The sequence below is a fragment of the Eschrichtius robustus genome, chromosome X, assembly GCF_028021215.1.
Source record: "Eschrichtius robustus isolate mEscRob2 chromosome X, mEscRob2.pri, whole genome shotgun sequence".
NCBI lineage: Eukaryota > Metazoa > Chordata > Mammalia > Artiodactyla > Eschrichtiidae > Eschrichtius > Eschrichtius robustus.
Window position 1 is genome coordinate 117,231,780 of NC_090845.1, and position 25,302 is coordinate 117,257,081.

A 25,302-nucleotide genomic window follows, 5' to 3' on the forward strand; every position below is an offset into this window, starting at 1 on the left:
TCTCCATCCTTGATAACCCTTTTGAAGAGTTTTCTGGTGATATAAAATTTTGTTAAGTGAAGTGAGTTTGTCTCAGGAGAGGGAACATATTAGAAAACTAGCAGAAGCAGAAATGGACTTCCTGTGATGACTAAACCATGATCAAACACCACCATTTTAAACCGAATGCAGGGTCTGAATGAACAAGACACTGAACAAGGTATAATTTTGAAGGGGAGGGAGAAGGGATAGGCTTGGAAGAGAGGTTAGTCAGAGGTGGAGGCCAGGCAGCTGGAAAAAAAGGGCAGACGTCTTTCAAGAGTTTCGAGGACTTCCTTCACAAACACTATGCTCTTAGGTTTCACCCCATGAACCTGAGCCTTGAACTTAGATCTGATTATTCATAATTTTCTAGAAGCATAAGAGCAACCTGCACCCAGAACTCAGAGATATGCATATGCTGACAAGGTGATTTCCGTGCCACATCAATTTCTCCTTCCGCTCTACTTCATGAGATTTAATGATAAAAATAATTCACAGCGTAGGCTTGAGTTAGAAAAAGAAGGGTTCATCTATTAACTATACAAGAATACCAAGAACGACTTTTAAAAATCATACATATAATTTTTTTATTTGGAAAAAAAAAGATACCACGTTAACTTCAAGCAGTCCTTGGGCTGCAATATTTTATGAGGTTTATTTGTACTGCATATCTGTGATGGGCTCTATTTGTGGTTGAAAGTACAAACATACTGATTACAATCACTCTTTCCTACATTTAGGAACAAAATTAATTATCTGCAAAAAGCAGAAAGGCTTAGATAGACTCTCAGTCAGTAAATGATAATAGACAGCACCCAAATATAATGACTCCGTTTCCTACTTTATCTGTTTTAGGCATTCTGAGTGGAATGAAAAAAGGAAAAATTAATTCACTTTCTGAATGTTCTTCAGAAAGGATTTGAATTTGGGTAATAAGAAGTCAGTATCAACCCTCCCCCACTTCCCACGCCCCCATATAAAATATGAAAGCAGCCTTGCTGGATTATGCACTTCCCAAATGGACATTTTTTTGCCTTCTAGCTTCCTGTACTACTTTTATTCGTTTTTGTTTTATTTTCTGTAGTAATTTATTGGAATGAGGTATATTTTTGGATATATACAATTCACCCATTTCAAGTGTACAATTTAATGGTTGTTACTAAATTTACCAAGTTGTGCAACGATCATGACAAACCAGTTTTGCAACATTTTCATCTCCCCAGTAAGATCCCTCATGCCCATTCCAGCACTGTTTTTGAGAAGTCTGATGCATTCTGAAGCCCAATCCCCAAAGGGACATTTTAAAAGGATATTAAGAAGTCTGTACCTTCACCAAAACAAAGGTTACTTGTCTTACTCTATTAACAGGCCCCCCAATAAGGAAAGGAATGGCAAACAGTGAGACCTAGAACAGTACCCAGTACCAGGACTCAGAAAGTTGTGCCTGCTGGTGATGATGAAAGTTTGTGTTTTATCTTACAAAGGCTGTAACACACTGGAAGAAATCTGCCCCAAATTCTCTCAGCTTGGCCTTTTGTGAAATTCTTCATTACAGCAAATATTCTAACTACCCCCTCCCTGGAAGAAATTACTGTACACAGTGTGACTTCATTTAAAAATGCTTCTGTGAGCTGGGACGAAGTGAGAGAGTAGCATGGACATATATATATACTACCAAATGTAAAATGGATGGCTAGTGGGAAGCAGCCGCATAGCACAGGGAGATCAGCTCGGTGCTTTGTGACCACCTAGAGGTGTGGGATAGGGAGGGTGGGAGGGAGACGCAAGAGGGAGAGGATATGGGGATATATGTATACATATAGCTGATTCACTTTGTTATACAGCAGAAACGCAACACTGTATAAAGCAATTATACTCCAATAAAGACGTGGGGGGAAAAAAGAAACTAAAAAACAAAAACAAACATCTGTGATGTTCAAAATATGTGCTCAAGTTTTAACGTGGGGTTAGGGTTAGGACTGCCTTTTAAGAAACGGGCCAAGTAGAAAACATTTTCTGCCAGAGACCTGAGCAAGACAGCAAAATGCAGAGGTGTAAGAGGTTAGTGAGCCAAGGCCACTGTGGCGCTATTGTGAGTGAAGGATGTAGCACTACAGTTGCCAAGAGTAACCTTATTCCGAGCGGGTAAAAAGGAAATCAGAGGAGTCACACTGCATACACGACTCCATGTTTTCGGAGGCGTTTTAGGTTTTGCAATAAAAAACAAAGCAAGTATTCAGGGGCTTTTCTGCCCTCGCCAGATAGAGGCTGCTTTCCCTCTGCTCTGATTCCCTGGCCACTCAACATTAAAAAGGCATTTTGGACTTCCTCATTCTCGTCCTGGGAGCGCAAGCATTCTCAGAATATCAGGTCAAGGGGAAGGACTTCCTGGACTTCTGCCCACTTGGATGAATATTCCTGACTTTCTAACCTTTCTGAATATACTCTGAGCACAAATCAATCCTCCACGTCACTCCCAACAGACATGGATAAGCATCTGCTTACTACTCTGTGGTTATCACTTGCTTCATCTTAGAATTGCAGTGAAAGAGAAAACTATCAGCCAAGCTACTTAGCAATACAAAACTCCCAACCCCAGAGCCTGAACAAGCAAGAAAGGAAACAATAGCTTGGGGACCAAAAGAGAGAGCAATAGGTAGTAGCTGGAGGCCCAGAGTAGCAGAGTTTACTCCTAACCAGAGGCAACTAGTCAAGTGCTCCTTTTATACTTTTTAAAGTATTTTCTGAAGAGCTGAGAAAACTGCCACCGTTCTTTTTTTTTTTAACATCTTTATTGGAGTATAACTGCTTTACAATGGTGTGCCAGCTTCTGCTTTATAACAAAGTGAATCAGCTATACATATACATATGTTCCCATATCTCCTCCCTCTTGCTCTATCTTTGGATGTGCGTTCTGCTACCCTCCGACAGGTGGGGCGTAGCCCAGCCTTTTGACCAGCCAGTCAGGGCTGAGCTAAGTGTCTTTCACTAACTTCTTATTTTCTTGCCTGATCCTCCAAAAGCATCATAAACTTGAGAGGTTTTTGCAGCCATCCAAGGTCGGGGAATCACATGTTGCAAGACAGTTTTCCGTGGGTCTCTTGTGTTTCTGCATGTCTTATTAACAGAGGCACTTTACCCCCCAGACTGTCTTTATCAAGTATCTTTGTATAGTGAATAGTCTTAGAAGACAGTGAGAGTGTCGCCCTTCAGAGAAAAGAACGAGCACTCTTACTACCTATTATAAAAGATTTGAGTTCCCTAAGCTCAAGGCTCCTCTCTTGTAATGCAACTCACTGTGTGTGTAGGAGTCATCTGGTCCTCTTTGCCTTTCCCCGTGGGAATTGGGGCTTGGGGAACTGGCACAAATGCTGATACTCTGGCTACTGCTATCGCTGTGAGAAGTAAACTGTCCTGCATCTCTGAGCCAGGAATCTCCCGTCTTTATCCAGCATCCGTGAAACTGTGGCCAGGTAACTTGTTAGTTTGCAATTAGGGTAAAAATCTCAGATGTTTCACAGTTCTTGAGGACATTTTCCTGCCACATCAGTCCAGAGACCACAGAAAGGAGAAAAAACTTCTTTCTAAAGATTCACAACATATAATCACGCTGACACTCTTGCCAAGGGAATGGCAAGTAATTCTAGATTTATGAGGAGCCCATCTAATTCCCTAATATGACCCATAATATACATAATTTCAGGATGAAGCATTATAAAAAGCTTCCCTTGTGTGACCACTGTTTGAAACCTGTCCTAAAATTAACATTTAGTGCCTAAAAGTGAGGCCAATTTTTTCATTTGTATTCTTCTCATCATTAAGTAGGTAATCTATGTTTTAAAACTATATATTTTCCCCGTGGGAATCACTAAAGTTATTTTTTTTTGTGAACGAAAAAAAGATGGCAGCCTGTAAACATTTTTGTCTTTCCAGAAATGGACCTCATGCAAATAAAGTTGCCTACCACAGTTCTAGATGCTGACCTGCAGACAGTAATTAGGTAGTTAGCCATTTACTTGTTTTTATCACTTTGAAATCACTTGGTACTGAAAACAGCTTGTATGAATTCAGACAAGGTATCTACCCCTATAGGAGACTAAAAAATGAAAGTCCAAAGTGATAGCATGAGGAGAAAAACACTGACATTCTGACATCTGAGAAATAACCTCAGCCTTCAGAAGCAGAGAGGAAGGTAGGTCTAATCTTGGAAATTCTGATGAGTTACAGTCACTCACACAGACAGCAAAATATAAGAATTTGAAAGAGTGAATTATTATTGAGGATCAACAGAGAATCTTCCCCAGAGCTTCCTAGCACACATAAATAAATATTGATTTCACTGAAGATATCTTCAGAAATTCTACCAAAGGAAATGGATGTGCTTGGATATCAGAGTATGTTAGGTTCTCAGTAGGCAATGTTACTACTAAGGAAACTCCATAATGGAGACCTGGATGTACTAAGGTCCAGAATCAAAGGCAAATGCATTAAAAACTATCTGTTGGTCCAACAGGCAGATTCCAAACATTGCAACTGGAAGAAAACCTATACCTCACCACTGGCACAGTGCATAGAGATTCTAGGCAAAGTCATTTTACTGTGTGACTGGGTCTTCCATCACCTACATAAACATTCCTTCTTCCCCTAGAAATTACTCTGTGCCTTTAAGTGTTATGAAGACGAAAAATCTCATGCTTTTTAGTACTTCATTGGGAAATACTATAGCAAAAGTCTCCAAGGAGGGAGAATAAATTCAAAAACTGATTGTGAAGCTGGAAAAACAGTGGAGAGTAATACAGGATATTAAATAAGATAATAAAGACCCACTTAGCCTATGTTCAAGGAATGAAGATTCTGGTGAAAAGAGAGTGGAACTCTTTGAAAGAGCAATATGGAGTAATTATGAAAAGCATGAGCTTTGGGGTCAGATAGATCCAGCTTTGAATCCTAGCTCCGCTACTTACTGGCCAAGTGATCCCTGAGGACAGCAACAGTCAGGGTCATCTTTCCAGCCACTTCTTGTGCCCCTGGTGTCTATCAGTGGTTCCACAATTAGATGTTCACTAAATGTTCCCTGAAATGAATCCTATTTCAGATAGTGCTAAAATGAATATCACAATGAGGAAAGAAAGGGAGAAACAGTGAAGGTAGAAAAGGTTGCAATTTTGTACAACATTCAATGAAGCATACAACAAGTCAAGATAATGAAATTATGGGAGAGGAAGCACTAATGCCGAGAAGTTCTGAGATGAATCAATAAAGAACACGAGTACAAATGGAAAAATAAAAGTGCAAACAGCCATGCGAGGATATGTGAGCAATTACTTTGGGGGGGATCGTAAAGAAAGTAAGCGAAATCACAGAAAGTTTTGGGAAACTTTCTGGAATAGCAATAAACATCCAATATGCTGATTATTACTCATTTAATCAATGGATCTGAAATGTACAATGGCTATGCATATAATTCACATATAGGGATATAGTAATTACAATCAAAGTGGTTTCAGAATAAGAATAATTGCATTTTAAAAAGGTTGTAGCATTCAACATTTTGTGTGGTGTAACAACAAAGTTGAAAGTATATGTATTGAAAACTGTGCATATTTGTATTTGCCTCAAGGTATAAGATATGGAATTCAATAACGTGCTGATAAATTTAACAATGATACCCTCAAATATTACCCAAATGATACCCAAATACTATTTTTTAAAATAAATTTATTTATTTTATTTATTTATTTTTTGGCTGCGTTGGGTCTTCATTGCTGCGCATGGGCTTTCTCTAGTTGTGGCGAGCGGGGGCTACTCTTCGTTGCAGCGCGTGGGCTTCTCATTGTGGTGGCTTCTCTTGTTGCGGAGCACGGGTTCTAGGCATGCAGGCTTCAGTAGTTGTGGTGTGTGGGCTCAGTAGTTGTGGCTCATGGGCTCAGTTGCCCCGCGGCATGTGGGATATTCCCAGACCAGGGCTCAAACCCGTGTCCCCTGCATTGGCAGGCAGATTCTTAACCACTGCACCACCAGGGAAGTCCCCCAAATACTATTAAAGACCTACTCAGTACTCACTTGGGGCCATGATACTTAACCTAGTTCACAAATGTAGATGAAGAATCAAGATGGATCTATTTACAGTCCCATAATTAATACTTGCTTGAACTTTTCAGTAAAAATTTTCTTTCTCTCCCTTCCTCTCCCCTCTCCTCTCTCTCTCTCTCTGTCTCACACACACACACACACACACACACTCTCTCACATTTTCACATACTTGCTATTTTTATTCACGTCTTTGGATTAAAATAACATTAAACATCTTGGCACTTAAAAACAAGTTTAAGAAAATCTCATTATCTATTTGGCACTTAGAAAACTGCTGTAGAAAGAGTACTGCACTGGGGCTTAGTGAGTACCCGCCATGTGCCTCGAACTCTGCCAGGTACTTTGAACCTATCATTTCAGTGAATCCCCACATATCAACCCCACTTGATAGATGAAGAGTGCACGGTCACAGCTTTGCCATTAACTGTCATTCACTTGCAACCTCTGGGCCTTACCTTGTCTTCTAAACAAGGTGGCTGGAGTTGCTTCCAAGGAAGTATCAGAATCAAATGGAGTACTTTTTAAGTGACAAATTCTCTGGCCTCTCCACAGACCTACGGTATCAGAATCCTCGGGGGGAGGGCGGAGGCTCCAGGAATCTGTTTAACAAGCTCCCTAGATGATTGTGCTGATGAGCCGAGCCTGAGAACTACATGCTTACCGCCTCCAGGTAACCGTCAGCAACAGCACCCTAACATTTGCTTGCATGCCTTCACTTGGTAGTCTGAAGAACCGCTCTTGACAGCCAAGGCCTGTCTTCCTGAATGATAATGACATGAAATGTACTCCCTCTGTGTGTGTGCGCGTGCACACACGCAAACGGGCACACGTGCACCTAAAATACAGCAGGTTTGGCATCCCAAAACAGCTATTCAATTTAAGTTCATTATGTCTTTGCAAAATCCTAATGGAGCTTTTAGAATGAAAGTCTGGGATGGGGCGTGGTGGAAAGAGTGCTAGATTGTAGCAGCAGAAGACCTTGGACTCTACTTCTGGCTCTTCCACTAATTATATAACTTTGGGCAAGACTCCCTGAACTTTTACTTCACCTGTAAATCAGTGGGACTAGACTAATTTCTTACGGCCTTTCTAACATTCACATTATAGTGAGATGTTCACTGTGGTGAAATTTATTCAGTTACATGTCTGTCTGTCAACGAAGCTAAACCGACCTTTTAAAGACTTAAGAACTATGTCTTGGGTAACTGAGTACCCAGTACCTGGCAAAGTGCCACGAACAGAGCAGACGCTTAATAAATGTTTACTAAACAAACCTTCATGTCTAGAGTCTGATCAAAATAGTGGACTTAATCCCATACCAGCTCCCCACCCTATTTTTCTGCGTTTAAAAGCACTAGAGGAGAATACATGTTTTCAAGACGTTGCTGTCAAGTGACCAATATCAGAGGCAAACTTTAAACACTCCCATACCCTGTCTTTAATGTTACCTCCTTATTTTTCCTCTTATTGAAGACATTTCCACACCCCTGGCACTCTTGCTCTGTGTCTGACACATAGTGGGCCCTCAATCAATTTCAGGTGAATGAACATACGAATGTACTGACTTTTCTTTTTTCTAGTTCTGTGAGATTTACTTTTGTATAAGGCCCTAGAATCTGGCCTTCAATTAGAAAGCAATCAAAGGGATAATTAGCCGCTGAAGAACACTATCGTCAGGACATTTCTGTTAATTTTACTATAAAATATTTTCTCAGCAAATGTGTTTTAAACGGCTAACATTGTGAATGGGGCAATTAGAGCAGTTCCATAAGTAGCCATCCTGGGGGTTGCATCATTTTTGTCCTCCTTTCTAGCTTAATTCACCAAAGAAACCAATTACCCCTATCGTTTCGTGCTTCCAGAGTTTAAAGACAGGGCTAAATGGCCCAATCTGCCCTCCACATTCTGGGTAAGCAATGGTTCGGAGTACACAGTAGTTGCACTATATAGAAGATAAGAGCATGACTCAAGCAAGGCAACAAGCCAGGGTTGGAATCCCAGTTCCCCCACCTCTATTTAACTAGCTTTGACGTTTGGGCAAGATATTTAAGCCCTCTAAGCTTCATTACCTCCTGTGTAAAATGGGGATAATATTATATTAGGACCTATCCCATGGATTACTAAGAAATAATATTATGTGAACTGGCCAGCAGCGCACCTCAAGTGTGGTAGGAGCTCAACAAGGGTAGTGTATTATACTATTCTGCCACGTCCTTCTACAAAGCTGGCGACGTTCAGGAATCAGTCACCATCACCTTAGTGAGATCTGGCTGGTAGCTCTTGGCTGTGTGGTCTGCTCTGTGTTGGAAAGTGTGTGCATCCAGTGGTTCTGAATGTGTGCACCCTAGCTTAGCAGGTACAATGTAACTAACAGTGTCTGACTGAAACCAATCAAGCTTCTGCCTCACAAAACTGTCCCACCCCCATCACAAATCCTATCAGCCTTACACTGGTATAAATCAAGGCTGCAAAAACAACTGTTGGAAAACATGAACGTTTTGCCTCACCTGTGTTCTTGTGTAGGTTTAGTTAGTGGGGTCCAGCTGGGCCTCCTATGTTTAAAGTCACTACTCAAAATGCAACTCAAAACTACAATGAGGTACCACCTCACACCAGTCAGAATGACCATCCATTAAAAACTCTACAAATAACAAATGCTAAAGAGAGTGTGGAGAAAAGGGAACCCCCCTACACTGTTGTTGGCAATGTAAATTGGTGCAGCCACTATGGAAAACAGTATGGAGGTTCCTTAAAAAACTAAAAGTAGAGCTACCATATGACCCAGCAATCTCAATCCTGGGCATACATCCGGAAAAAAACTATAATTCAAAAAGATACGTGCACCCCTATGTTCATTGCAGCACTATTTATAATAAGCAAGACATGGAAACAACCTAAATGTCCATCAACAGATGAATGGATAAAGAAGATGTGGTATATACATACAATGGAATATCACTCAGCCAAAAAGAAGAATGAAATAATGCCATTTGCAGCAACATGGATGGACCTAGAGATTATCATACTAGTTAAGTCAGACAGAGAAAGACAAATACCATATATCACTTATATGTGGAACCTAAAATATGACACAGATGAACTTATTTACGAAACAGAAACAGACTCACAGACATGGAGAACAGACTTGTGGTTGCCAAGGGGGAGGCGGGGAGGGGAGGGAAGGACTGGGAGTTTGGAATTAGCAGATGCAAACTATTATATATATGTACAACTGAATCACTTTGCTGTATACCAGAAACTAACATAACATTGTAAATCAACCATACTTCGATAAAATAAATTTAAAAAATAAAGTCACTACTCAAAATAGTAATGTGATATATATGATTAAGAGCACAAGAGTGAAATCAGAATCAAAGAAAGTGGTGATAACCTAATTAAAGGGATACCTGATCAACTTCTGAATCATGGCTTGGTCAAGTTACAGTTTCACTGAGCTTCAGGTTCCTCATTTACAGAATGGAGATAACAGCTCCTACCTCACAGGGTTGTCATGCAGGTTGTGATAACTAACAACAGTGGTAATAATAGCTAATAATTACTGAAGAATTACCATGTACCAGGCACATGCTAAGTGCTTTAACACATGTTATTCCCTATGAAGAAGATATTCTTTTTATCCCTATTTTATGAATCAGCAATATGAGACTCATACAGATAAAATGATTCACCCAAGGTCCCACAGCCAAGAAAGTGGGTGAAGCTAAAATTCAAAGCCAGGCTTTAGGACTCCATTACCTGTGGACTTAATGTGCTGCCTAGCTTTGTGAGGTCATTCAGTCCCTCTACCATCCCTGCCCACTTTTTTTCTCACTTCTCTCCATCAGCACCTGCTACTGGCCAGGCTGCCCTACCCCCAGTAGAATCCAATTCCTCTGAAAACTGTAGAATGGTACTCACAGTGGTGGTTAGTTTTCCTCCATTCTTCTGGACATACTGGATGGAATCGTGGATCGTAGAAAAGAGACCAAGCAGTACATTCTCCATGTCATAGATTCTGTACATGCCATTCACCAGTTCTTCGAGAGACAGAATGTATTCTCTCCAGTACTTGTCAATCTCCACCACACCTGCCATACAGCCTTGCATAACCACATTGCAATAGCCACCACACGGCTTAACCATCATCAGTCCCTGGCAGTAAGAGCAGTACCACATTCTGGTGAGCATTCGGCCACAGTCCTTACTGAACTTCAGGTGATCAGTTGTGTTGATCACTTCAATTCCGAGATTCAGGGCCTGGAGGAAGATCCTAGTGACTTGCAGTGACTTGGAAACCTGGGTCATAATAAGCTTGGGGAAATTCCCAAATACTTTCAGGTCACGCCTTGCCCCTCGGAGGCATTCATTGATGTCTAAGGTGGACTCCGGCAGGCCTGGGTTCATTAGCTGGGTATAGATGACTGGAAACAGGCTGTCAAACAATTCATTGACCATGTCATCCACATTGATGTCGGAACCCAGGATGTAGAGAGATACATCAGTGAAAAATTCACTCACAAACTCAAAAGCTTGTGGGGTCAGGCTCGGATAGTTGTTCTTGAACATGGCATTGGTGTAGTTCTTGGCATGGCGAACAACGATTTCAAAGGCCTCTGTAAAATAAGAGATAAAGAAATGCCCACAAATTAAAGCATGAAAATCCAGTGTGTAATTGAATTTGAGATTTCTCTCTTGCTGTGGTGATTAAGGTCCCATTTGCCTTAAATAATTGACTCATGTTTACTTCTGGCATTGCCTCTACTCCTGCAGCTGTTTGTTCCTATAAATCAATTTTCCTTTCTGAACATGAAGTCCAAACCCTGATGTGCACATAAATTCTTAAACACACAAATTATATTTCAAATGACAAAAGCCAGGATTCAGTTAACATTCTGGTCTCTCATAAAAATATTGATTAAAAATTGGCTAAATGAGAAGTTCTTTCTCTTTCTCACATTGAGTTATTCAGTTAAAAAGAAATTGTATTTCAAGACATTTCATTTTTAGACAGAGATAAATATTTGACAACAAACCATACACTATATAAACTCACATAACAATTTAAGCCTGTTCATCCCTGGAGGAGAGGCAAGTTCTTAGCCAAGAATAAAAGCTATCACAAATTTCATCATGTAGGTAGATTTTCTCTAGATAACTTTAAAGGGAGCTATCTAACAGATTGACAGACCTGAAAGTGGAATTTATCCCCTAAACGGGTATCTGGATGGAAAAAAACAACACATGCACTTATGTATACATTCGATACTGAAAATAACACCTTTGGTATTTGCAAGCTGAACATCTGGAAGGATAACTGCTAAGCTTCCTTGGTAAGTTCGGCTTCCACATGGCTTGGAAACCTTATCTACTCTACAGAGACTACGGGTTCAGGATTACATCTGCTGCCCCTACCCCTTGGCATAAGGCCTGATTAGTGTCATTGGTTTGAGAAAGAAAGTAATAATGTCACCATCCCATTTTCTCCAAACTGAAGCACTGCAGACACAATTTATCCCAAATAACCAGAGTCCCACATTTATATGAGAGAAAGGAAAAAACTGCAATAATAGATTTTTCAAGGAAATAAGACATAGTTTAAGAACAAACAAAGAAACCAAGTTTCCCAAGACATTTAAAATTAACTTAGTAGTTTCTTTCCTTTCCTTCCAAAGAGCAAAGGTCCATGACAGATGTACCCCAAATGATGCTATTTCATGACCCTTGAAAAATCAAATTATTACCACTTTCAGACTACTAGACAGACTGCATTCCAACAGCTCCTTGGGATCACTTAGCCAAACATCTAAGTCATCTGTGGCAGAAGTGAGCTCTAGGATGTACCACCACCATCTGCCCCAGATCCCTCACAAGGTAGAACGCGCTTGCTAGATTCTTCCCTTGGGTTTATGACATGCCCAGGAATGTTGAGCAGATGCCAGAGCAATTCTACTGGGTTTCCAAGCCCACTTGAGAAAGTTAATCTTCATTTTCATCAATTGCTAAATGTTCATTTGTTACTCTTATTTTGTTTAGAACGTTAAGCAATTCTTAGAAAGTTTATCTATCTTATAACAATCTCTTCCTAACTCCACACACTACTTTATTTTCAATCCTTGAATCTAAAGATTGAATGAAGCCAAGAGATCGCCTAACCCAATACAAAGGACCAGTCAATTAATTCTTTAAAATCATCAGAAATTTGGAGATTAAAAACTATTCGTTCATTTTAATTTCAGCTACCAATCATTTATTATATACTAGACCCTGTGCTAAGTACTAGGGGTATATAAGTGCTAGGTAGATGGAGATAAATAATACACCTTCCTTGTCTTAAAAGTACTCCCAAGCTATATGGTTTAGCATTTACAAAGCATTTCCAAGTATATTACGAGATCTACTTTTTACAACAATCTTCTGAATTCGGTATTGAAATCCCCGTTTTACAGGTGATGAAACTGAGGCTCAGCAGAATTTAAGCACTTTCCCAGGGTCACACAACTGCAAAGTAGACGTAGTCAACTCAGACTAGTGTCTCCCGGCAACGGTTTCACTCTAGTTGCCCTCAGCCCTATAGCCAACACACACATCCTCAAAAATCTTTGAAAGTCAAGTTCATTTTTAAGCTCATTATTTTCCCATTGGCTTCTCCTCTCCAAGTGGAAATGTACTGGAAGAAATTGCAGCCCAAAGACCAACAAAGCAGAGTTATACTTTCACCTTTGTCTTGGGAAAGCATGAATTCAGAGAAGAAAGACTGCTGCTGAGATGCTACCCTGTGGATCTCAATCATCTAAGCTACCCTAAAATTAATTCTCTACAAGGCAAATTTCATCTCTAGCACAGTGCGTTTGTTCTCTAATGTGCAAGATATATGACAGTGAAATTCCATAGACTGTACTGCCATTAACTTTTTTCTTAAGTTTCTGTTACTAGCACTGCTGGATCAATAGAAAAAGAAAATTACAAAAGATCATGAACTCTTCTCCAGAAAGAATAACAAGAACACATATTGCAGAGGGAAAGGGCTAGGGGTTCATATGCTCACATGTGCTTCCGGCTCCAACTTTCACAGCTCAGAATCCACTTAGCACATCTCTGGGTTTTGCCCAACCCCCTTACTTCTGTATCACGGGACAACAGACCAAACCATAACCGCTCAAGCAAAGGCTCCTTGGGGATTTATACGAACCAACACTAGGTGAAAAGTGATGCTCAGCTTGAGGTTGGCAACTTGAGGTTTTATGAAATGAAGCCAAGGGCTAGAATGGGCCAGGAAGTTCAGTTGATTGATTTATTTTTTGGTCAGATAATAATGTACGCTTAAGCTAGGGGAGGTTTTCCTCTGCCTCTTTCCTGGGAGGAAGTCAAGCATTATATCCAGGAAAAGTTGGAACAACGTAAAATCAGAGACGTTACGAAAAATTTGGCACCAAACAGAAAATATTCTATTTTTAACAATATATAGAAAGATATATGATACAGATAAATAGATCTAATAAATTAATATTCATCCAAATATAGCAAGGTTTCTAGATTTATTGTTGCCCCCATCACTATTCTGGTCACCCCTATTTGGACACACTCTACTGTTATCAACTTCCTTCTTAAATTATGGTGCCCAAAAAGGGACACAAATCTCCAATATGGTTTGATATGTAAAGTGTGCAATCAGGCTATCACCTCTCTTTAAATGGTTCAGTAAGTTCTGCCCATCCCAACCCAGGACATATATCCTATAACCATAGCAAAATGACTGTCCTTAGTACTTGGTGCTGCTGTTTCTTTACCCAGACCTAGGCAGAAAGAAATGTGTTTTCATGGGCCTTTTCAGTAAAAGACTGGATTTTTTTTAAAAAGGAGAGTCTACTTGTAGTTGGAAGACAGGAATAAATGAACCATTGAGTTCCCTTCAAGCCCTTAAGAATAAAACAGTCCTTATAAAGGCTGGTTACTTTTTTCAAGGTAGTTTTTCCAGCATTGTAAGAATGGCAAATACTTCATAAGAACTTTTTAAATTCCTAGGATAAATGCCACACAATGGGTTGGACTCCAGTCTTTGTTTTCAAGCACAGGTACCTTAATGGAAGAAGAAAACTGACATTTATGAGACACCTGCAAAGTATATGCCGGGATCTGTAATGAACTTGCTCACATATGTCCTCTCATTTAAATTTAACATAAACATATGTATTTGGAATTATTTTTATTTGGTGAGGAAACTGAGGCTCAGACAGGTTAAGTGACTCATACAAGATAATATCTCTAGTTAAATGCCACGGCCTGAATTTGAGTGTAGGTCACTCTAACACCAATACCCTTGCTAATTCCACAACGTGCTCCAGCCTTGAAAACTGGACATTGGGAGACTTCTGGTCTTGGCTACAGCATGTAAAGAGCTTGGAAATTACCATTCCCATTCTCAACAACAAGATAATAGCTGAACAAACTGAAAATCAATGATTCTTCTTAGACCCATCAGGGAATTAAGGTCACAGGGCAAACTGCTACCCTGAAATCTGGAAAGAGAGGCCAATACAGAGAATCACAGCTGAGATCTGCTGGATCTCAGACACGTGCAGCAGACGCCACTGAAGCTATAAACTAGTCGAAACCCTTAAATGGTAATTCTGACAAACTGATAGAGGCTGAATGTGAACTAGCCTGAGAGTTGAAAATTCCTGGGTCCTCAGTTTTATGGGTCCCCCACATTCCCATGGGATTTACCTCAAGAAAACACACAAAGTTCTCATGGTTAAGATCTAAGAAAAATCTCCTTGTTTTTTCTGGCAGGGGTAGGAGGAAAGTAATAATTTAGAAATACACCACGAGCATTCTCCATAACAAATGCCTGTTCTCCAATGGACACAGCTTTACCAAAGCTTAATATACCTAGAAGAAGGGCAATTAGACAACTCCAGTCCCTTCTAGCCTTCCTGTAACACCTAAAGGGAAAGAAAAAAAGGCTGAGAAAAACTTATGAGGGTTACAGCTCATGGACTTAAGTCTACTAACAGACTGATTAATCGTAATATTATAGACCACTTTCACTCCCCCCATACCTTACCACCAGAAAGACACAGATCCTATTTAAGAAGGAGTTCTTGGAGAAACCCACCAAAAAGAGGTGAGAAAAAAATAAACAAAGACACTAGAGGAAACTAAAGCCTCTAGCATCTATAGATACAGCAAACAATAAATAGCCCAACTCCTAGTCACATTAACATAAAACTTCACACTAAACGTCTAATTACCTCAGCTCCTATTACCCAATATATCATATTCTGCTTTTAATAAACAATTACAAGCCATGAAAAAAGCAAAAAAAAAAACAGTCTGAAGAGACAAAGCAATTATCATAACCACACTCAGATATGGCACAGATTTTGGAAATATCAGACAGGGAATTTAAAATAACTATTATTAATATGTAAAGGACTCTAATGGAATAAGTGGACAATATACAAGAACATATGGATAATGTAAATACAGAGATAGAAATGCTAAGAAATATCGGAAGGAAATGCTAGCAATCAAAAACACAAACAGAAATGAAGTATGCGTTTCATGGGCTTATCAGCATACTTGAAACAAACAAGGTAAGAACTAGTGATCTTAAAGAAATGTCAGTAGAAACTTCTCAAACCACAATAGGGAGATTAAAAAAAAAAGAACAAACAAACAAACAAAACACAGAAAATAATATCCAAGAACTGTGGGACAAATTCGAAAGGTGTATAATATGTGTAATTGCAATTCCAGAAAGAGAAGAGACAGAGAAGAGAGCAAAAGAAATACTTGAGAGAATGACGCCCAAAATTTCACAAAATTCACGATAACATCCACAGGTCCAAGAAGCTCAGAGAATAACAAGCAGGTTGAATACCAAAATATCTACTCTTAGGCATATCATATTCAAACTGTAGAAAACCAAAGACAAAGAGAAAATCTTCTAAGAAGCCAGAGGAAGAAAAAAACCATCTTATCTATAGAGGAACAAGGATAAGAATTACATTGAACGTCTCATCAGAAATCATACAAGGAAGAAGAGAGTAAATGAAATATTTTGCGTTGAAAGAAAAAAAAAAAGACCTAGAATTCTATTTCCAGCAAAATTATCATCAAAAAGGAAAAGAGAAAGTCTTTCTCAGACAAACAAGAATGGAAGAAATTTGTCACCAGTAGACCTGGTTTGCAAAAAAAAATGTTAAAATATGTTTTTCAGGAAAAGTATATAAGCCAGAAAATCAGATCTACATGAAGAAAAGAAGAGCATCAGAGAAGGAATATATAAAGGTAAAATAAAACCTCTTCTTTTTTAAAAAATTGATTTAATATATAACTTTGTTCAAAGTAATAACAGCAATAATGTATTGGTGATTATAGCATATGGATAAGTAAAATGAATATTATAAGGTACCTGAACTACCAGTGAAACAATCTAGTGTAATTTGAATTTCAAAAAGAAGCATATGCTAAGAGGAATGGAATCATACATAAATGTTCAGTTAAAGCCACAGAAGACAGGAAAAGAGAGGAAGATTAAAAGTAACCAAAACAAAGAATATGTGCAATAAAGAGAAAGCAGTTATAAACATTATGAATATTAATCCAATTACATCACTAATCACTTTAAATGTGAATAGTTTAAATACACAAAGTAAAAGATAGAGACTATCAGAGTAAATATAAAAATAAGACCCAACTATAGATTGTCTACAGGTAGCACATCTTAAATATAAAGATACAGATAAAGGGATGAAGAAAGACTTATCATGCTAACACTAAGTAGAAAAAAAACTGGAATAGCCAAATTAATTTCAGACTAGGCACACTTTGGAAGAAGGAATATTATCAGGAATAAAAAAAGGGTGTTACGAAATGTTGAAGGGGTCAATTCTCCAAAAAGACATAATCCTTATATATACAAACCCACAATTATAGTTGGAGACGTCAACACCCCTCTATCGGTAACTAATAAATCCATCAGGCAGAAAATTAGCAAGGTCACGGTTGAACCAAATAGCATCATCAATCAACTAGATCTAATTGACATGTATAGGATAATTCGTCCATCAACAGCAGAATGTACATTCTTCTCAAGCTCACCTGGAACATTCACCAAGATAGACCATATACTTGGCCATAAAATACACCTTAACAAATTTAAAAGCACAGAAGTCATACAAAGAACGTTCTTAGACCACAATGAATTTAAATTGCAAGTCAGTAACAGAAAAATAACAAGACAGTATCCAATCATTTGCAAATTAAACAACACATTTCTACACAACGTATGAGGCAAAAAAGAAGTCTTAAGAGAAATTTAAAAATATTTTTAACTAAATGAAAATGACCATACAACTTACTGAAATTGGTGTGATGTAGCAAAAGCAGTGCTTAGAGGGAAACTTGTAGCACTGAATGCTTATATTAGAAAAGGAAAAAAGATCTCAAATCAATAATTTAAGATTTCACCAAATGAAACTAGAGAATTAACAGCAATATAAACCTAAAGCAAGCAGAAGAAAAAAATAATAAAAAATAAGAGCAGAATTCAGTGAAATTGAAAACAAAAATCAACAGAGAAATCCAATGAAACAAAAAGCTAGTTCTTTGAAAAGATAAATAAAATTTTAAAATACCTAGCCAGGCTAATCAAGAAAAAAAAAGATAAGACACAACTTAGTAATATGAGAAATGAAAGAGGGGTCATTATTAATGATCATATGGATATTAAGAGGATAACATGAATATTATGAACAACTATATGCCTCAAAACTTGATTAAATTGATAAAATGCACCACCAATTCCTTAAAAGACAAAAACTATCAAAACTTACACAATGACAAACCGGTAATCTGAATTATCCTGTATTTATCAAAGAAACTGAATGATTAATTAATAAACTTCCAAAAGGAATGCAGGTCCAGATGGTTTCACAGGTGAATTCTTTCAAACATTTAAGGAAGAAAGAAGACCAATTCTCTACAATCTCTTCCAGAAAATAGAAGCAGAGAGAACATTTCCTAACTCATTCTATGAGGCCATCATTACCCTAATACCAAAACCAGATAAGGGCATTAAAAGAAAGGAAATCTACAGACCAAGATCTCTCATGAATATAAATGCAAAAATCCACAACAATATATTAGTGAATCAAATACAACAATGTATAAAAAGACTCATACACCACGACCCAGTGGGTTTTATTCCAGATATGCAAGTCTGGTTCAACCTTCAAAAAGCAGGTAATGTAATCCATCATATTAATGGGCTATAAAGAAGAAAAATCAAATGATCATACCAATAGGTACAGAAAAAGCATTTGCCAAAACCCAACACCATTCATGATAAAAACTCTCAGCAAACTAGGAATAGGGGGGATCTTTCTCCACTTGATAAAGTATATCCACAAGAAACTTACAGCTAATATCATACTTAATGGTGAGAAACTAGAGGCTTGCTCCTTAACCTAAGATTGGGGAACAAGGCAAGGATGTCCCTCTCAGCACTTCTTTTTAACATTGTAATTAAAGTCCTACCTAATGCAATAAGACAAGATAAGGAAATGAAAGGTACACAGATTGGGAAGGAAAAAATAAACTGCCTTTGTTCACAAATGACATAATTGCCTATATAGATTGTTACAAAGAATTGATATAAAACTCTCCTTGAACTAATAAGCGCATATAGCAAGGTTGCAGAATACAAAGTTAATATACAAATTCTATACACTAACAATGATTAACTGATATTTCAAATTGAAAACACAATACCATTTACATTAGCACCCCCAAAATGGAATGCTTAGGTGTAATTCTAATGAAATATGTATAAGAATAAATGGAGAGATATTCCATGTTCATGAATAGAAAGGCTCAATACTATTAAGAATTCTTCCAAACATGATGTATGCATTCAGTGGAATCCAAATAAAAATCCCTGCAAGTTATTTTGTGGATAACAATACTAAAGTTTATATGGAAAGGCAGAAGACCCAGAATAGACATCACAACACTGAAGAATAACAAAATCAGAGGACTGGGACACCCAGGTTCAAGAATTCCTATAGGTAATTACAAGATAATGGCTATAATTCCCTGTGCTATACAGTATATCCTTGTTGTTTATCTATTTTATACATAGTAGTTTATATTAAGTTATTATAATATAAATAACTTATAATGGAGTATAATCTGCAAAAAATACTGAATCGCTATGCTCCACACCTGAAACTAATACAATATTTAAATTTTAAAAAGAAGAACTATTAGACAATCAATAAATTGTTAATTATTGTTTTCTCAAAGTGACTGTACCTACAATCAGATGTATGAAAAACACTGAGGCCAACATAAACTTTCAAAGAGGAAAAATAAATTCCTATAAAGTTACAGTAATCAAGACAGCATAATGGGACTTCCCTGGTGGCGCAGTGGTTAAGAATCCACCTGCCAATGCAGGGGACATGGGTTTGAGCCCTGGTCCGGGAAGATCCCACATGCCATGGACCAACTAAGCCTGTGCACCACAACTACTGAGCCTGCACTCTGGAGCCCGTGAGCCACAACTACTGAGCCCACGTGCCACAACTACTGAAACCTGCACACCTACAGCCTCTGCTCCGCAACAAAGAGAAGCCACCGCAATGAGAAGCCCGCACCCCGCAACAAAGAGTAGCCCGCACTCGCCGCAACTAGAGAAAGCGCGCATGCAGCAGCAAAGACCCAATGCAGCCAAGAATAAAATTAATTATTTTTTTTAAATTTTAAAATAAAAAGAACAGAAAACTGTAAAAAAAAAAAAAAAAGACAGCATAGTATTAGCAAAAGAATAAAGAAATAGATCAATGGAACAGAATACGGAGCCTAGAAATAGATTGACAGAAAGGAGAAAGCCAACTCAATGGAAAAAGGATAGTTTTCTCAACAAATAGTTCTGAAACAATTGGACACTCATATGAAAAGAAAGAAATCGATACAGACCTTACACCTTTTATAAAAATAACTCAAAATGGATTGTAGACCTAAATATAAAATGCAAAACTATAAAACTTCTAGATGATAACATGGGAGAAGATCTTGATTACTTTGAGTTTAGCAATAAGGTTTTAGATACAACATCAAAAGTACGATCCATGAAATAAACAATTGATAAGTTGGACTTAACATATCTGATAAAGGACTTGTATCTGAAATATAAAAAGAACTGTTAAAATTCAACAATAAGAAAACAAACAATTCAGTTAAAAATGGACAAAAGATCTGAACAGACATCTCACCAATGAAGATATGTAGATGGCAAATAAGCATAAGAAAATATGCTCAATATCTTATGCCATTAGGGAATTGCAAATTAAACCAACAACGAGATACCAACCACTACACAGCTATTAGAATGGCTAAAATTCATAACATTCACGATACCAAATGTTGACAAGGATGCAGCACAACACTGCTGGTGAGAATGCAAAGTAGTACAGCCACTTTAGAAGACAGTTTGGCAGTTTCTTACAAGTATAATTGTGATCCAGGAAGTGTGCTCCTAGATATTTACCCAACTGAGTTGAAAACTTAAGTTCACACAAAAAGCTACACATGAATGTTTATAGAACCTTTATTTATAATAATCAACTAGAAGCAAGCAAGATATCCTTCAAAGGATAAGCAGTGGTATATCCATACAATGGAATACTATTTAGCAATAAAAAGAAATAAGCTATCAAGCCACAAAGGGACTTGGAAGAACCTTTGATGTCTATTGGTAAGTAAAAGAAGCCACTCTTAAAAGGCTGTATACTGTATGATTCCAACTATTTGACATTCTGGAAAAGGCAAAACTATTGAGACACTAGGAAGATCAGTGGTGACCAGGGATTTGGGGGCGGGGGGAGAGGGGAGGGGAAAGGGTGAATAGGTGAAGCACGGATATTTTTAGGGTGGTAAAACAGTTCTGCATGATATTCTAATGGAGGATACAAGACATAATGCATTTGTTAAAACCCACAGAACTGTGCGACACAGATTAAATTTTAATGTAAACTATGGACTTCAGTTAATAATAATGTATCAATACTGGTTCATTAACTCCAAGAAATGTACCACACTAATGCTAATAATGTTAATAATAGAGGAAACTGTGTGCAGGGGAACGGGAGCAAATAGGACCTCTGTATTATCTGCTTGATTTTTGTTTAAATGTAAAACTGTTCTAAAATAAAGTCTCTTCATTGTTTTTAAATGAGAAAAACTGGACCTTGGAAATTAGTCCTTGATGGAACTAGTAACTAGAAACACTGAGAAGTGTTAACTCACTCCCTCTGCTCAATCTGCTTTGACATTTCTTTCATGAGTTAGGGAGTTTTAGCATACAAATAGACGCCATATGGCATCACTGTAATTTTAATTGGAAAAACCACTGGAAAAAGTTAATGGACCAAAACACCCAAATAGGTAACACACGTCAATGTTATTTTTGAATACTGAACGATTTTTTTAAAAAATCAACCACATAAAAATGCAAGTTTAGGTGGTAAGAAAAGCTCCCACATTTTTCACAGTAGTTCATATAGAAGATGCTAGAAGTTTTGCTCCAATTTCTGCTGGATGTTTCTGGAATTGTATGCTCCACATTAATTTAGATAGAATTGATGAAGCTTAGAAGTAAGTTGCTATTAAATATAAACCATTGGTTGGTACAGTTCCATGACCAGGCTGTAAATGTATATAGTCTTGCTTTTCAAGTTTCACATGCTAGGCTACTAAATACAAGGTACATGAATTGGAAATAAAGAAATGAGTGAAAGAAATAATGAAGGAAACATTTTTCAAGGGCTATTACTTGTATCATTTCATAGATAGGTAGATAGATAGATAGATAGGGATAGATAGGATGAATTTTCCCCCGAAGGCTATTCTATTACAGACCAGAGAAGACAATTAAAATGATTCACTCAACAGATCCTCAGAAATAGAAATGAATATCCACAGCTACTAGAAAACTTATGACTCTCCAACAGTTGACCACCCTTGCCCCATTAGCCCAATTAGTTCTTATTCTTTACCCTCCATTAGCTTTTCTGAAAAACCAGTTTGTTTTAAGCTTCTGTACATTCTGATTCATGTATTTGATCATTTTTCCCTCTTCACATTTGTTGCTAGAAAGCATAAACCAAATTTATCGTCTACCTCTATCAAGCACAGTAAACTTCATGTCATGCATTTTGTGCCATAGCTCTAATCCTGGCTCCATCTTGCTTCCTACCTGTATTTTCCCCTTTGCCTAATTGTTCCTATGTATTTTAGTTGCACTGTATCTTACTTTTATTATTGTACACTTTTGTAGAGCACTTTAAACTCTTTTCAGGAGAAGGTAGGATATAAATAAACAGGTAGGTAGATAAATAAGGAGAATGAGAAAAAGAGAAGCTATACCTACCACTTAAGACAAAATATCATTTCAACAATGTATTCTCACGAGTTTTAGTAGCAATGATAGAAATGTTTATATTCATAAATGCCAGACCCTTGTCAGGGACTCATTAAGCAGCCCAACACTGTCTTCCCTAGCAGTTGTCAGGGTTCGAGATTGAATCTGCATACATGATCCTTCCAAAATCTTTTATCTTTCTACCCTTTTATTATATCTTAAAATTTTGATCAAGTGTATATAACAATGTTCAAATTAGGTAGGCAGTAATAAGGCTGGCTTCATCATGGCTCAGAATATGTCTGTTTTCACAATGGATTCAGGGACAAGCCACACTTGAGAAATCAGGAAAATCTGGCTAAACAGAAGAACGTAAGGGAATTCCAGATGATGACTTGTTTCTAATATTGATAAAACTTTAAGAACAATTTGTCTTGGAACTCATTTTACTGTGGACACACCAAGAATAATTCTGACTCTTATGAGGTAATCTTGTGGTCCAGCATTTTTCATGCTAGACCATACCTTGCCCTTCATCTTGCTAAGCTAGTTCTGTTATCAGACTTGAATTTTAGTCTTTTTTTCATTCTTCTGTCTCCCAGGCTTTCACTTGAAGAAGGCAATTCTTGGTTGATTAGGAAATATTCTTACATATCCAAGGTTCCCACGGCTAAAAAATGACACCTACCAAAAGAGGCATCGGGGTCACATTCTTAGATCTGGTAGTTCACTCTTTACAACAGAAAGCCTGACAGTATCCAAGGAAGTAAAGTTCTATAGTTCCTCCCAGAATCCATAATTAAATAGTTTTTAAAAGCCCCCAGAGCTCTCCAAATCATTCCACTTAACTAAAATCTTTTTGCAAAAAAAAAAAAGTTCCTCTCCAAAGAGTTCATGGGACATGGATTGCTCCAAACAAACAGTAACAAGAAGAATGGCTTGTGTCTTAGCCAGACCAAAAAATCACTAAGACATTCTAGGTTTGCCTATTGTCTTCTCAACTTGTGAAATTTTCTTTTTGTAGTGTATGACCGTAATTCCATGAATCAGGGCTAAAGAGTTTCTTAACTCCCTACTATTAGTAACCATACTTTACGAAAATAAAAATAGTCTTTTTAGGATATAATGAATGAAAGATTCTGCTGCATAAAGAGGGAATGGCTGCATTTAAAGGTTTAAATGCAAACATTCTGGTAATGCCTTTATCTAATAAAAACCTGTATTTCTTTTCAATATACCTTTAGGTATTGAACAGAAAGAGCACAACTAGGGGATTTTTCTGTTGCTTTTAGGACAATTAACGTGTTCACCTGACACAGTCTTGCTCTTCTCTGCTCTTCTTTCCTCCTTTAACCACTTAGACACTAAATGAGTAACTTAAGAAAAGTCAATTGTCAGGAGTTTATGCAACCACTGTTACTGGAGAGGGTTCTCTCTATAACCTATTATTAGGGATCTCCACAGCACTTTATGTTTCTGCAAATGCTTCGCAGCCAAAGCTTTAGTGACTATAAAAGCAAAAGACTCCTCTTCGCCATGGTTACTGGAAGACGCAATCCCATCCTCCTTCCACTCACACTAATGAGAAGTACCAGATCTGAGCTGGCTTAAAATTTATTCACACACCCTGCCAAGGTCTTATTCATTCATACACTCTACAAGTACTCACTGAGAACTCTTTATAACAATTTTTTTTCACTTTTTACACACAGAGAGCCAGGAGACTACTGTGTACTCTCTCATGAAAGATGAGATAGATCTGGGAAGAGTTCCCTTATGGCTTCTCCTGCTAAGCCATAACATGTTCTCTCAAGGTATATGTCTGAACCAAATTTCAACTTGTTTGGGACCTAAATTATCACAGGCTCCTGACATTATGTGAAGTCAACAACATTAACCACTTGGTAGAAAACTATTTAAAGACCATTTTTGAGGCATCTGAGCTGTCTCATTAGATCGATTGCACTTGTATAAAATTATACTTTTTCCACTTAACATTTACTGAATGTACACTGTCTGCTACACTGTGAATAAACCAAGCAAACAACATGCTCCTTATGCCCTAGAGGCTTGCAATAGCCAGCTGTGATAAAATACTGGATGGTCTATTTTCTTTGAAAAGCATAAAATACCTTATAGATATGAAAGTACCTTTTGTCCTGAGAACGTTATAGCGTAAATATACATAGAATACATGGCAACACGATCACCATAACTGAAGTGCTTCATGTCCTTTCAGAGTTTTAACATTTGTGTTCTCATTTAATTCTCCTCCTTCTCTATCACAGGAAGTGAATGCGCATGTGCGAGCGTGTGTCTGCGTGCGCGCATGCCCACACGCATGTATGCAAAAAGTAGTGAAGGGAAATATTACTATCCCAGTTTCACAGATGAGATAACTGAAACTAAGACTGGCTGTAAGTCATACAGCTATGTGGCAGTTGGTGGCAGCGACAAAACACAGGACTCCTGACTGTACAATGATTTTTCCATTATGCTTATCTCCTTCCAAGGAAAATATTGTACAGCACTTAACGATTAGCTTTAGGTATAGTAAGAACTAGCATCTACGGAGCATTTACCTCTGCCAGGCAGTGTTTCAAGTGCTTTATGTGAATTAATTCATGTATTATCAGGACCCCCACTATGAGATGAGTATACTATTGTCTCTATTGTACAAATAAGAAAAATGAGGCACAGAATTCAAGCAACCTGACTCCAGAGCTTACCCACTAAAACACTACGCAATAATTCCT

The 25,302-nt window shown here is 37.8% G+C and overlaps 1 protein-coding gene across 2 annotated transcripts in view; it reads right to left on the bottom strand.

The window, feature by feature from the left end:
• The window catches only part of GPC3 (glypican 3), a 432,614-nt gene that overhangs the window by 197,680 nt on the left and 209,632 nt on the right, over window positions 1–25,302 (bottom strand). For both annotated transcript variants that reach the window (XM_068533011.1, XM_068533012.1), the window contains exon 3: window positions 10,036–10,730. In XM_068533011.1, the coding sequence (XP_068389112.1) occupies window positions 10,036–10,730 (695 nt within the window). The remainder of the gene's footprint in view (window positions 1–10,035; window positions 10,731–25,302) is intronic.